Source organism: Rhincodon typus, chromosome 1, assembly GCF_021869965.1.
Source record: "Rhincodon typus isolate 14 chromosome 1, sRhiTyp1.1, whole genome shotgun sequence".
Taxonomy (NCBI): Eukaryota; Metazoa; Chordata; class Chondrichthyes; order Orectolobiformes; family Rhincodontidae; genus Rhincodon; species Rhincodon typus.
The window spans coordinates 108,238,113-108,253,155 of record NC_063332.1 but is presented as its reverse complement, the minus strand read 5'-3'; the positions used below and the strand labels follow the sequence as shown (position 1 = coordinate 108,253,155).

Sequence of the window (15,043 nt, the reverse complement as noted above, 5' to 3'; positions counted from 1 at the left end):
ATCCTATGGGAAATAGCTGTTTATAATAAGGATCCAGTTACACACCTTGTCAGATTCATAATTTGCAACTCTGCAACTGAGATCTGCATATCCCCAAGCAAATGTCTTGTTCCAACTGGGAGGAATTAGCACTTTATTTTGTTCTACTGCTAGAACACCTTTATCTGTAAAAATGATCTGTCCCACTGGTTCTTTCAGTTCTGTTGAAAGAAAAAAACTTCATTAAGCCTAAAAGTAGCCTCTTCTAATGTCAGTATAATCTATCCATGTTTGGCACTGCACAGACAGAAGGGGAAGTTGTATAGCACATAAATACATGAACAAAGGCATACTTTACAATTCACACAAAGACACAGCATTGAACTTTCAGCTGGAGCTCAAAATTTATGCCATGTAGAACACTTGTATACTGTATAGTTTTAATTAATTGAAAGCATTGTATTTCACAATTCCTTCATGATCTAACAAGTAGCACAAAATCAATGGTAAGTTTTGATACACATTTAATTCCAGAGTCCTATTCTGTGAAAAGTCCCCATCTACTGGTTTAAGTTGTCAAGTTTAGGCTCTCTCAGTTCAGATTCATATAAGCACTTGGAGATATCACAGGCTCTTGCAGCAAAAGAAAAACATCATACAGATGCAGTTGGGCTTGGGAATTTCAAAGTAATTTGGGAATTAAATAAAGGACAATGACAGGCCGTTTTTTTTGTAATAAAATCAGTTGCTGAACAAGGCAAATAGCTAGATTCTGGATAATTTTAAATCAAGATAGGAAAACTAACAAAACAAAAATGATTATGTTTAAATACAACTAAATTAGGAGTTTTTTTTAAAAATAGAAACAATTATGGGCTATTTTTAACAGATAATTCTCACGAAACATGTGGAGCTTTTAAAGAGGTGTCACCTTTAACAGGTGCCAAAGATGGTCGGAGATTATCCAAATGATGAAAGAAGATCTTGTCAGTGGTACAGCTCAGAGAGGGTGGTACACCAGATGGTTCCCCATTATTCCGGCTACGTGTTCGTTTTGGTGGATGAGGTTTTTTAAACAGCTGCAAGAAATGAACAGAAATGTGTTTAAGAATGTTAAACTACATTTAATTGCATTACTGCAATATTCTGCCTTTTTAACTTTCTAATTGAAGATTGTCCTGACTTTAGTAGATGCTGTAAGGAGATTTTCCACTTGTACAACTTTGACAGTGTGCACATTGAGAAGAAGGAAAGCTTTTAGCATGATTATGGAACATAAAAACATCCATAAAAATTTTAAAATTATTGGAATTTCTCTCTCTTCATAAAAGCAGCCAAATATATCAGAATTTTTGTTTAGTGTCATTCGAACAAACAATAAATTAACCAACAGAATTTAAATTAGAAAGTTGATCATTTATTGTTCCTTCTTCACACAGTAATAGAAGAGCTTGGATCCAACCAAAAAACAATTCTCCACAGATATACAGATTACATATTCTTAGTTACTGTCTTCCCCCTAAGTGTTTGTGACTAGAAGTACAGGCATGACTATCTTGCGTTTTTTTGTAATAATTACAAATCAGTCTTATCCTCTTTTTAAGGTGGTCTTCATATATCGATCCAACCCAATGTTATTCACTGGCTACTTGTCTGAATTTACATAATTCTCACAGATTCAAGAATAATTGTTTAAAATCTGTATTTGTCCAGCATTATTCTATTTCCTTCCCTCACTCCTATCGTTGAAAACACTCAACTAACCTTTTAACATTTGTAGTGAACTAAACTTGGATATGCGAGGAGGAATTTAAACTTCAGTGGGTTTCAAATTATGTATAATGTCTGAATCTTCTGAAACTGTAAACCAAACATCATACTGGTAGACATGCTTGGTTATTGGGGTTATACCAAAGGGCTGAATTCTCCTACTGGAGGCCCTTGACCTCAGTGTGATTCAGCATACCTTTGGCAGTTGTGAGATGGTGAGTACAGAATTCATGTAGAGCTGAGTTCAGGAAAACAGCCTCCATTCCAAAGGAAAAGACTCTTATTTAATAAGGAGTGTATATGTTTGTAGCTAATCTTAGTGTAAAACCAGAGCAAACAAAGTAAAAGCCCTGTATTTATGACTCTGCATTGGAAAAACGACCAAAGCAATTCAAAGAAAAGTCAATTTAATAAATCATATAAATTTGAGCCAATTGATATTAGAACAGGGTGAATAAAAGCTTGATCAAGGATGTATGTTTTATGGAGAATCTTTAAAGAGAAATGCAAATGTGGAGACATCTAGTCTTGGGAATTCCAACAGCTTTTGATGTAGATAATTGAAAGCATGGTCACCATTAATGGGATGAAGGAAGTAGAAGATACATAGGAATTGAAAGAAGGCAGAACTCATTAAGCGTATTGGAGGGTACAAGGATAGAGAACGCAAAATCGGAAAGGGAACTGAACTCAAGGACCAGAATTTTAAAATTAAATGCTGAGAGGCAGGAACCTAATGTAAGTCAACGACTGCAAATGGTGGAACTGGATTGGATGCAAGTTAGGATATTGACATCACAGCTTTAGATGAACTTAAGCTCAGAGCGTGGAAGATGGGTGGCTGGCTACATCAGCGTTGGAATGATCTAGCCTGGAAATAACGAAAAGCATTGATGTGTTATGTGCCGTGCACTGTTACATACCTGTTTGGGAATTTGTCCAAAATTATTGATGAAGCCAATAGTTGCAGTTTCCTTCAGTGGATCATTGATATTATAAATGTCCACCTGCCCTTCATAAAACAGATGATGGAAGACATTGACTGCTTCTACTGCAGGTGCACCTTGCTGCTTGTAACCGAAGATCAAGTCGATCCATTCATGTAAGTGTGAACTGACATAGTCACATTCCAATGCCTGAAACAAGGCATGAATGAAAATCACAGCATTAAGAGCAACTGGTGATATTAGATGATGTAAACCCAGTATCTATTTAAAATATCAGTATCTGACTTTGTTTACTGAAGAGAACGGAAGCCTTTTACTTAATAGCAAAGATAACTGCTATATTCAAAGCACAAAAATATGATGATATTGTATTGTACAATTGTTCCAAGTGTGTATAAACTTGGAATACCAGCAAGAATACCAATAGCCCACATAATCCTGCATGTCAATATTGCCAACACCAACAGGAGGACCATTCAATGCAAGATAGATCCGTTATCTATTACATGAGAATTTACATTTGCTGGCCCAGCTTAAATATTATGATAAACCTACAAGACTGCAGAGATAGTTCTACCGGATCTGATTAAGAAACAGAAAGTAATATCTTCTGTATACTTTGACAGGATTTGGGTATCACTGGAAAGACCAGCACATGTGCCCATCCATACTTGCCCTTGAACTGAATGGCTTGCTAGATCATTTCAGAGTGTAGTTATGAGACAAACACAGAGCTGTGGATCTGGAGTCACATGCAGGTTGAACTAGGCAGGGATGGCAAATTTTCTTTCCTAAAGGACATTAGTAAACCAAATGGGTTTGTATGACATTTAATGAAAGTTTAATGGTCACCATTATGGAGACTAACTTTTTATTACAGGTTTTACAAACTGAATTTGAATCCACCAATTAACAATATGGGATTTGAACTAATGCCCAGAGATTAACCTGAGCCTTTGAATTATTGATCTAGTGACATTATGACTGCATTACCACCTTCCCTGAAGATTCCTACAATCCACTATTGGATGGGATTTTGTCTGGTATTCCAAAGATGAAGGGAACCTCCAGATGTGTAGATATCTTGGTAACTCCGCATTGAGAATGAAAAGCCAATACTACAAAATTTAGTGATCATTGCCATTTAAATATTCAATTTACTGTCATAACACAAGCATAACATACAAGTTTGATCAATGTTGTCTAAAATAGAGTATACAGCATCCTCAATTCAGAAGCTCAAGTATTTAAAATGAACACAATATTCTCCACTCAAGAATCGTAGTGCTAAGTAATAAATAACACAGAATATCAAAGAGTTAATACTGCTGCCAATATTACCTTACGATGAACTCTGATGAATTCTCTTGGGTCCCCTTTGGCCCATGGTGGCAATAACACATCTCCCAATTTTATGCCATTCTGCTTATAACCTAGATATATATGGAAGATAGAAAATTGATCTTTTTTAAACATTATGAAGGAGCATGTCCAATTTTACAGCTAATATGTTTATCAAGATACAGAACCATAAACAAAGGAGAAGGAACATAAACAGAAATTGCTGGTATATCTCAGCAGGTCTGGCAGCATCTTTGGTAAGAAATCAGAGTTAATGTTTAGGGTTCAGTAACTCCTCTTCAGAAGGGAAGAGGAGGAAAAGGAGGTGCAATAGCATTGCTGATTAAAGAGTAAATTAGCACAACAGCGAGGAAGGATATTAGCTTCAATGAAGTGGAATTCGTATGAGTACACCTTAGAAACACTAGGCGGCAGAAACATTAGTGAGGATTGTACTTGAACCCCCAATCTGCAGGGGTAATTTTGGAGAAGATATTAAGTAGAAAATTAGAGATGCAAGCAATAAAGGTACAGCTGTAATTATGGGCTACTTTAATCTGCGTAGTGATTGGGGAAATCAAAACAGCAACAATATTGTAAAGGAGGGATTCCTAAAGTATATACGAGATGGTTTTGTTGAGGAACTAACTACAGAACAAGCTATCCTAGATTAGATATTGTGTAATCAGAAAGGAATAATTGGCAATCCAGTTGTGCAAGGCTCGTTAGGGAAGAGTGGCCATAATATGATAGAAATATTCATTAAGATGAAGAGTGACATGGTTGATTATGAGACGAAGGTCTTGAATCTAAATAAAGGAAACAATGAGTGTGAGCTAGCTATGATAAACTGGGGAACATTAAAGGGATGACAATGGATATGAAACAGCAAACATGTAAAAAGAGTGCATCGAGGAACTGCAACAATTGTTTGTTCCTGTTGGGCACAAAACTAAAATGGGAAAGATGGCTTGTCCACGGTTAACAAGGGTAATTATGGATAACGTAAGATCTGAGGAAGGGACATAGCAATTAGCCAAACAAATAAAAAAAGCAGACCAGAGGCATGACAGCAGTTCAGATTTCAGCAAAGGAGGACAAAAGGATTGATTAAGAGGGGGAAACAGAATACGAGAGTAAGTTTGTGGGGAATATACAAGTGATTGTGAAAGCTTCTACAGGTATATAAAGAAAGAAAAATTAGTTAAGACAAACGTAGGTTATCTTAAAAATATTGGAGTGTATAGGGTCTAGTGACGGTTAGGAACTGAAGGAAATCAGTATTAGTAGGGAAATGGTGTTGGGGAAATTGATGGAATTAAAAACCAGGGCTCGATAAGTTACATCCCAGGGTAATGAAGGAAGTGGCCATGGAGAGTATTAGAGTTAATTTTAAAAGATTTACTAGCAGAGCACAGTGACAGGATTAGACAGATTCAGCATGAATTTATAAAAGCAATGTCATGTTTGACAAATCTAATGAAGTTTTTTTGAGAAGCATATAAAACTGAAGTGCATGGTATTGGGGTCCGTGTACTGACATGGATAGATAACTGGTTGGCAGTCAGAAAACAAAGAGTTGGATTAATGGGTCTTTTTCCTGTGTAAAAAGGAAAAGGTGAGTTGATATAGTCTACCAGACCATAGGCTGTTATCGCATCAGAGAAAGACAACTGGTGGTGGTTTAACTTGAGGGTCACCATGTCTCAGATGAGGGGAGACATTGAGGAGGGGGGTCCCTCATGGTAACATCAGCCAGTGCTTCTCATTCAGGATATCAAATTGTGGAATCATGCTTAAACATCTGCTCTGACAGAGGTGAAATGCAAATAGTGTTTGCACTAAATATCAACACCAATCCATGTGAAGAATGATTTTACTTAAGCACATTAACTTCAAAGTTATGGAACGTGCTTTTTGTGCGAGAAGTCTAAACTCATTTCCAACCATATCCATCACAAAACTGATGGATTCCATGACATGGCCAAGTGATCTACTTTGTACAACCTATATCCTGTCTTATAGATTCCTTAAATTATCTAAATTTAGCTGATTGTTTTGCAGGCATTCAAAGCGTCAGAAATGTGACAAAGTTCATACACAGAGTCACTTCACATCACCACAAATCTCTGGTTAACTTTCCACTCCCTTGTTAAAGGTGAAAACTATAACTTCACTGTGCACACAAAGGGGTGTGTGTGCGTGCACACACCCACGCAAACGTGCATGTGTGAGAGACAGGAGAGGGGAAGAGTTGTTAGTTGCTGCCTGTAATTCAGACAAACCTTCATGGATTGATGCCTTCTGGGTTGATGACCTGAATTATCTCCATTCTGCTTCATCTCCTCAGTCAGCAGTAAGCTTGAACATATTCATTACATATTTGCATAGCCGAGACACCATAGTAAGCTAGGTGCCATGGTATATGGCTTAATTTCCGCAAACTGGCTCATGTAAGGCCTTTCATTTACAGCACATTCTACTGTGTTGTTTTCCCTAACTTCAAGCAAACAGACCCACAATACCACAAAACACTGTTAGGCCCTATTCTCACCTGCAAAAGCTGTTCACTGTTCCAGGACCAACTGGAACACTAAGGTAACTCTGACATCCTTTTCTGAAAACTGTCTTAAATTCTTTGCTTTCTTGTTTCCTCATTCAGCTCCAACAAGCGAGCAGCTCATGAATTGGTTGATCCAGTTACTTTGTCACTGCCTTCTCTTCTCCTCACCCACCAGGTTAAACCTCCTCTTAAAGTCTTCAGTCTCTGCACTAGCCCGGAACTTGCATCTTTTCCATGTTTTTTTACCCCCCTCACCTTCTCTCATTCTCTCCAAGATCACCTTGTTCCTGAGATTCACTTCCCGCTGTCAATCTCATACCCACTAAACAATTGTTATCCAACTTCCATTCCTGGCTCCCACATTAGTACTTTTCTCAGGCACTGTTCTTTCTGATCTGTATCAGTACGATCCTCAAATACCAACCTGTTTCCTCTACTCTTGTAAACTACCGTCCAATCTACAACTCTCATTCTTCTTCAAAATCCTTAAGCGTTGTGTCACTTCTCAAATTTGAGGCAATTTTTCTCAGAGTTACACGTTTGAATCCCTCATCATCATGTTTCCACTGCTGCCATGGCATCAAAGCGTACATGTTCTAGCCTACAATTTGAGATCATTCAAAACTTTGTTTTCAAACGCCCAACAAATCCTCTTCACCCATATGCTTGCTGGTCCACATTGCGCCATAGTTAAAATGTTACTTTTAAAAAAAAAAGGATCATATTTTAATTCCCCCATTGCCCTATACTTCCCCATCTCTGTCACCATCTCCAGCCCCAACAATCCTGCTACATACTCGAGCTCCTCTAATTCTGGCCTCTTGAGCATGCGTGATTTTAACTGCTTCATGATTGGTGGACATGCCTCCAGCTACCTGAGCCTTAAGTGCTGGAATTACCTTTCTAAACCTCTCTGCCTTTCTCTCTGACTCTCCTCTTTCAAAGGCATTCCTTAGAACCTCTGGCCAAGACATTTGCTCTGATGTCTCATAGCATGGATAGGCACAACTGCATATCATTAATATGCCTATTAGAAAGTTGTACGAGGGTGAGTGGAACACATTAATCTGAACACCAGAGACACTTGCATTTGGGAATTCCTGGACGACAATGAGGCGGGGAAAATAGTGTTCGGAAAAAGTTCTCAGCTCAGAAAATCTGCCAATGTGAGAGAAAAATATCCCTACAGACATCTAGGTTAATGTTTTTTTGGCACTTGAGTGCTTCTGTGGATGAACAAAACCTACATTAAAACAAAGATAACTTTTCAACTCAGAAAAACTCAATCTCTAAGGATACGGCGGAATTTTAGGTGAGACATTAAAGTCTAGGCCTGACTGTTCAGTCTCATGGGTGGAAGATATTCCAATTCACTATTCCACAAAAATCCTTGACTATACTTATTACTTAACCAATAGCAATAAAATAAATTACATTAACAGTATCGTCTTGCCAAATGAAAATTGGTGGTCACATTTTGAAAGTGATGAAGTTAAAGTGCTAAGAAGATAGGACTGCAGAGTGGGACGAGCTGGATAGCTCTTTAAGGAGACAGTACAGTCACTAGGAGTTGAATGGCCTCCTTCGGCACTGTAAAATCTGTGATTCTATATACCTACAGTGGAGAAGTGACCATATTTCAAAAATATATAATTGGCAGCAGAGCTCTTTTGGGTATGAAAGGCCATATATAAATGTAAGTTTTAAAAAGATGCTGTGACAAAATTCAATATTATACCACATAACCTTATGTTTCTTGTAAGGCAGATTATTCATACAAACTACAGGCTGGGGAACTGGATGTATTATATTGCAGCCTTATTTTTATTGCTCAGTCCCTTCAAGTATAGCTTATTGTTGATAGCGTGGGACGGTTCGCTTTTTATTAAATTTCTATGCTCGCACGCACACCATACCTAGATCAAAGTTGTTGGAGTTTAGGAGAAACTCTGGAAGATAAAAGAATTCTGGGATGAGTTCTTTTACATCAGCCATATTATGTTTGGATGCAGAGTACCAGGCCTCTCGTACACTGTGAAACATTCGATCAGCAAGATCGAAATGGCCACCCTGTGAAAGGAGAATGACACAAACAAATAACATAATAAAAATTCAGCGATGAGAAAATACTATAATCTTTGAATTTAAAAGATAGTGAGAACTGCAGATGCTGGAGTCAGAGATAACAATGTGGAGCTGGAGGAATCCAGCAGGCCAGGTGGCATCAGAGGAGCAGGAAAGTTGACGTTTCGGGTTGGGACCCTTCTTCAGAAACGGGGAGGGGGGAAGGGAGCTCAGAAATAAAGAGAGAGATGGGGTGGGGTTGGGCAAGGTAGGTGGGATGGTGATAGGTGAGTGCAGGTAGGCAGTGGTGGGGATTGGTCACTGGGATGGGTGCAGGCAGATAGGTGGGAGAGAAGATGGACAGGTTGTGTCAGGTCAAGGAGACGGGGATGAGAGGGAGGGTTGGGGAGATTTTGAAATTGGTAAAATCCATGTTTAGGGCATTGGGCTGTGGGCTGTAGGCTGTAGGCTCCCAAGGCGGAATATAACGTGCTGCTCCTCCACTTTGAGGGTGGCGTCATTGTGACACTGGAGGAGGCTGAGAATGGACATGTCACCCAGGGAGTGGGAGGGGGAGTTGAAATGATTCACGACTGGAAGGCGTTGTCATTTGTCATGAACAAAGTGCAAGTGCTATACAAAACGGTCTCCAAGTTTCTGCTTGGTCTCACTGATGTAGAGGAGGCCACATCGGGAGCAGTGGATGCAACAGATCATGTTGACGGCTGTGCAGGTGAACCCATGTCTAATGTGGAAGGTTTGTTTGGTGCCTTGTATGGAGATGAGGGGGGAGGTGTAGGGGCAGGTGTAGCACTTCCTGTGGTTGCAGGGAAAGTTGCTGGGGGTGGTGGGGCGGACAAGGGAGTCATGGAGACAGAGGTCTCTACGAAAGGCAAATAGGGGTGGGGAGGGAAATATATCTTTGGTTGTGGGGTCAGATTGTAGGTGGTGGAAGTGGCGGAGTATGACACATTGGATCCGGAGGTTAGTGGGGTGATGTGTGAGGACAAGGGGGATTCTGTCTTTGTTTTTTTTGGGGGGAGGGGATGTGAGGGCAGAGGTGCGGGAAACGCAAGAGATGCGGTCGACGGCATTTTCGATCACTGAAGGAGGGAAGTTGCAGTCCTTGAAATAGGACGACATCTGGGATTTGTGGGAGTGGAACGCCCCCATCTTGGGAACAGACACGGCGGAGGTGGAGGAATTGGGAGGAGGGGATCGCATTCCCTTGTATCCCCCACACGGATGGCCAAAAAGCCCTCCGCTTCTTCCTCTCCCGCAGGCCCGACCAGTCCCCCTTATCTGCCTAACCAAACTCGTCCCTACCTTTAACAACTTCTCCTTTAACTCCTCCCACTTCCTACAGACTAAGGGGTGGCCATGGGAACGCACGTGGGCCCAAGCTATACCTGCCTCTTCGCAGGATACATGGAACAGTCCGTCTTCCGCTGCTTTCTTGACACTATCCCTCACCTCTTCCTTTGCTACATTGATGACTATCGGCGATGCTTCGTGCTCCCATGAGGAGCTTGAACAGTTCATCAACTTTACTAACAACTTTCACGCTAACCTCAAATTCATGTGGACCATCTCCAATACCTCCCTCCCCTTCCTGGACCGCTCTGTCTCCATCTCTAGTGACCGCCTTGAAACCAACATCTATTTCAAGCCCATCAACTCCCACAGCTACCTAGACTACACCTCCTCTCACCCACCTTCCTGCAAGAATGCGATCCCCTACTCCCAAATTCTGCCATCTACAATCTGATCCCACAACCAAAGATATATTTCCCTCCCCACCCCTATCCGCCTTTCTTAGGGACCGCTCTCTCCGCGACTCCCTTGGCCGCTCCACAGTGCCTGTCCGACCTCACTGACCATTCCCCACCACTGCCTACCTGCAATCACCTATCACTATCCTGCCTACCTTCCCCAGTCCCACCCCTCCTCTCTATTTATTTGTGAGCTCCTTTCCCCCTCCCCATTTCTGAAGAAGGGTCCCAACCCAAAACATCAACTTTCCTGCTCCTCTGATGCTGCCTGGCCTGCTGTGTTCCTCCAGCTCCACACTGTGTTATCTTTGAATTTAAGACTAGACGCATTAATCTAAAGGTGGTGGTAAAGTAACCATAAATTGAATAATTGAAGTGCATGTTAGTTACCTGGAGTCGGAGAAATATTTGAGTGAATGGCTCCATTCTCACTAAATAAGAAGCTACAATCATGGCAGAAGAGTAGTGTGTACCATAATGATATGCTGGAGTTTCACCTAGGATTCAAGAACAGAACAAATATTATCCACAATTAAATTCAAAACAACATAACTTTTTTCCAAAACAAATGGCTTATTCACAATGGTAAAAAAAATTAAATATCCACATAAACAATGTTCTATAGTATTCCAGTTAAAGAATTATTTCATCCAGTTTAACTTTTTTTCCCCTTATATCAAAACATTGAGGTGACTGTTCATGAAAAATTGAGTGGCATTAATCAGAAAAACCACAACAAAAAGAGACGGTTCTGCCTCTATTTATGCAGCATGCAAATAGAATTATACTTCCATCTCTATAAATAACTTTACCATTTGGATCTTCCCAGTCCTTGTAGCGTTTCTTATACTGAGCTAATCTCTCATCAGTCTGAGCCCCCATTGGTTTAGCCAGGTTCCGAAATGTTTTAGGATTTGTAAGATCGAGTTCCTATTTAAGAAAAAGGATTACTCAAAGCACATCCTTTTGAATTTTTAGTAAATAAAAAAATTAAGTATTGCTTTGGTGGGTCAAATGAGAAAGGAATTATTTTAATAAGGTTTAAAACACGTCAATAATCATTAGTTCAATCTTCTGTTACAATTCAATCTCTAAATCTCTTTGCATGTGAAACAGGATCTAACAACAGTCAGGCCTATATTTAAAAATATCCCTTAACGGACCTGAAATGCTGAGCCTTGGGAAGTTAGGACACATTTCTAAATGTTCCCAATATTGCAAGGGCTTTGTGGTGATTGTGAAGAACTACTTAACCCCAAGGTTCTTAAAACAAAAATGGAAATAAAAATCTGGTATCAAAAAAGACCTACTGAATTTTTGTAAAAATGCCAACTAGTCCATTACAGCAATAGCTTGAATTTTTATAGACTTTTCTATAGTAAGATATCCCAAGGTGCTTTGTAGGTGTGTTATAAAAAAACCCAACTGAGCCACATAAGTAGATATTAAAACAGATGGTCAAGCGCTTGTTTAAGATTAACTGGTTCGAACAAGCAGCACAAAAGGAAGAATGAGATGTAAAGCTGGAGACATTTGGTGGGGGTTTCAGAGCTTTGGACAAAGCTATGAAAGGATTAAAAATAATAGGGAATGAAAATGATCCACCAACGACTCTTAACTATCTTTGAAGCAGTTAAGAAAGCAACTCAGCACTATCAAACTGTACAGTCAAACTAACAATGGGCTGTATTGGAAAAGTTCACATCTGCAAAATGAAACCAAAGCCATGATGTAGTTAATAATTATTTTTAGCAAAATTCAATAAGGTATAAACTAATTTTCCTTCGTAGAATATGGATTTCAGAAGTCTTCATACCTCAGAATCATAGTCTGCAAGAATCCATGGGAACACTGGATACTGCATCAAGTCATTATAGGATCTGCCTGCTAATGTGTTCAGATGCATGAGATATTGGAAATTACTGATTTCTCCTCTCTAAAAGAAAGGCAACAAGGAACAATGATTTTTTTCCCTTGGCTACACACACAGAACGATGTATATTTGAAATCATTTTACTCCTAAGCATTAGGCAGATCAAGGATGTTCAATTTTTTGGAGCCATATATTCTATACATGAAACTAGCAAGTGGACAACTTATTATCATACAAATACTAGACCTCCACACAGAAAAAATGTCAGGGTCCCACCCCATCACAAAAAAAATGTTAGTTGCCATACACCAAGATTTCAACCCTTCACACAAGAGAAAAAAGCAAGCACTCACATACTCTACTAAAGTCAAAGGTCTCTTGATTTAATTAGAAGCATAAATGTGGGTTTAGTCATTTGTGAGAAGAAACAGCCATGAATTTAAGCTAATAGAAACCAATATTTGTAGTAGGTTGGTAAAGATAAAAGGAAGAAGAATGCATTTCTGAAAGACTCGTGAAAAGGAGAGGTTCCATTAATGAAACACTGAAAGCAGTACTTGGGTTAGAAAACTATGGTTATGCTGGGATGGACTCCATAAAAATGAGAGAGAATGAGATCTGTGTCCCACAAAGTATCGAAAGGGCTGTATATAGAATTTTGCATCAGTAAGATGGTCGTGGAGAATAGTTGGAGGAAGGATCTGGTGGAAATAACACAGGTCTGAATATAAGGAATAAATGTAGTTGTAAAAGAGAGCACAAAAGGACTGTTAAAAAAATCAAGTAAGTGAAATAAATATTGAAGATAAATTTGACTAACTGCACAATAACATACACAGCACCCGAATAGATAGATAAAACTGAGACAATGAATCCATAGCATGGAACTGGATGCTGAAGGAACAACTCTGTGTTGTCAACTAGACATTGCTGATGATAACCAACAGAAAGGACAAAGAATGGGATAGCTATATTAATTATATGTAACATAATGAAAAAATAAGGGAACATAATTAATGGAAGATTAGAAACAGAATCCTTAATGAAATAGCTATGGAGAAACATTTAGACTTTGAAAATATGTGCAGTTTCTAAAAAGTAAAGTCAAGCTTGATCAACTTTATTACTTAATTTTCCAGAAACAGCAGATAAAGGGGAAACAATACACACATTTGAATTTTAATTTACCTTCTTAAAATACTGCACATCACATTCAGATCTAAGTTTATAATGCGTAGAATCAGGGGACAAATAGCAGGCCGGATAGAAGATTGATTGCGGGGTTAAAGGTGGTTTTTTTTTCCTTTATTCATTCACAGGATGAGGGCATCGCTGGCTAGGCAGCATTTATTGCCCATCCCTAATTGCCCAGAGGGTCGTTAAGAGTCAACCACATTGGTGTGGGTCTGGAGTCACATGTAGGCCAGACCAGGTAAGGATGGCAGTTTCTTTTCCTAAGGAACATTCGTGAACCACATGTGTTTTTCCGACAATTGACAATGAATTCACGGTTATCATTAGATTCTTAATTCCAGATATTCATTGAATTCAAACTCCACCATCTGCCATGGCAGGATTTGTACCCGGGTCTCCAGAACATTATCTGGGTCTCTGGATTAACAGTCCAGCGACAATACCACTAGGCCATCACCCACCGGGGAGTTACCCAGTCTTACAAAAGTCAGGGAGTGGTATTCCACAATTATCAGTTGCTGGACCACTGCTGTTTATCTCAACGAATTAAAAAAAAAAATTATTTACCTAGACAGTGGTTAGGATATGAAACTCACTATCATAAAGCAGTGGCTCAGCTACGACTGGAACGCTGTGCCCAATCTTGGCAAGTGCACTTCGAAAAGCATGAAAAGGCCTTAGAGGGTACAGAAAACATTTACTGGAATGGTTCCAGGGTTGAGGGACCTCAGTTATGTGGATACATTGTTAGAATTGCTGTGCTCTTCTTAGTAAGGTCAAGATGAGGTTTGATGTAGGAGGACAAAATCATGTGGTTTAGACAGAGTACAGTGAAACTGTTGCCATTCACAGAAGGGTCTAGAACCAGAAAACGCACATCTAAGGTGGTTAGGAAAAAGACCAAAGAAGAAACAAGGAAAAAACTTATGGAGTGAATAGTTATGATTTAGAATACATTGTTTTAAAATGTGGTAGAGGCAAATTCAGCTGTGGCTTGAAAGGCGATGGAGAGTGTAGGGGGGCTAAAATGACTGGATGGAATGCTCTTGCAATCAGCCTAATGACCTCCTTCTATGCTGTTATTATTTTATTATAGGGAGTAGTTGAGGTGATTACCAAAGATCTATTTTAGGAAAAGCTAAACAAATAACATCAGGGAAAAAAAATATAGAAGTGTACAAAAGAGTAAATCAATTGTATTATTCCAACTTAAATTACAAGAATAAGGCAAGGGGACAAAAGTTCAAACGATATTTTACTTCAAACAAAAAAAAAAATCAACGTGTACAAAAAGGTTTGAGCTAGAGTAGAGTAGAAGAGACAAAAGCTTTGGAAACATTTAAGAATCAAGATGTTGCTGAAATCAGGATCAGGCTAAGATTTTTCTTTATTCATGAATGAAGTCTTTATGCAAAACTATTAGATATCTTGTACATTTTTTTCATGCAATGTACATTATGACAAATGTTAGTCCACTCTGTTAAGTTTTCAGTTCTGTCATTCATTTCGTGTTACTTACCTCCCATCTTTGTGTTACGGA

The 15,043-nt window shown here is 39.1% G+C and overlaps 1 protein-coding gene across 1 annotated transcript in view; it reads right to left on the bottom strand.

The window, feature by feature from the left end:
• The window catches only part of wdfy3 (WD repeat and FYVE domain containing 3), a 332,679-nt gene that overhangs the window by 19,938 nt on the left and 297,698 nt on the right, over nt 1–15,043 (bottom strand). The window contains exons 37-45 of the mRNA XM_048604494.1: nt 15,023–15,037; nt 12,253–12,372; nt 11,249–11,366; nt 10,827–10,933; nt 8,517–8,670; nt 4,038–4,129; nt 2,673–2,885; nt 911–1,058; nt 46–200 (exon numbers count right to left, since the gene is read on the bottom strand). Coding sequence (XP_048460451.1) covers nt 46–200; nt 911–1,058; nt 2,673–2,885; nt 4,038–4,129; nt 8,517–8,670; nt 10,827–10,933; nt 11,249–11,366; nt 12,253–12,372; nt 15,023–15,037 — 1,122 coding nt within the window. The remainder of the gene's footprint in view (nt 1–45; nt 201–910; nt 1,059–2,672; nt 2,886–4,037; nt 4,130–8,516; nt 8,671–10,826; nt 10,934–11,248; nt 11,367–12,252; nt 12,373–15,022; nt 15,038–15,043) is intronic.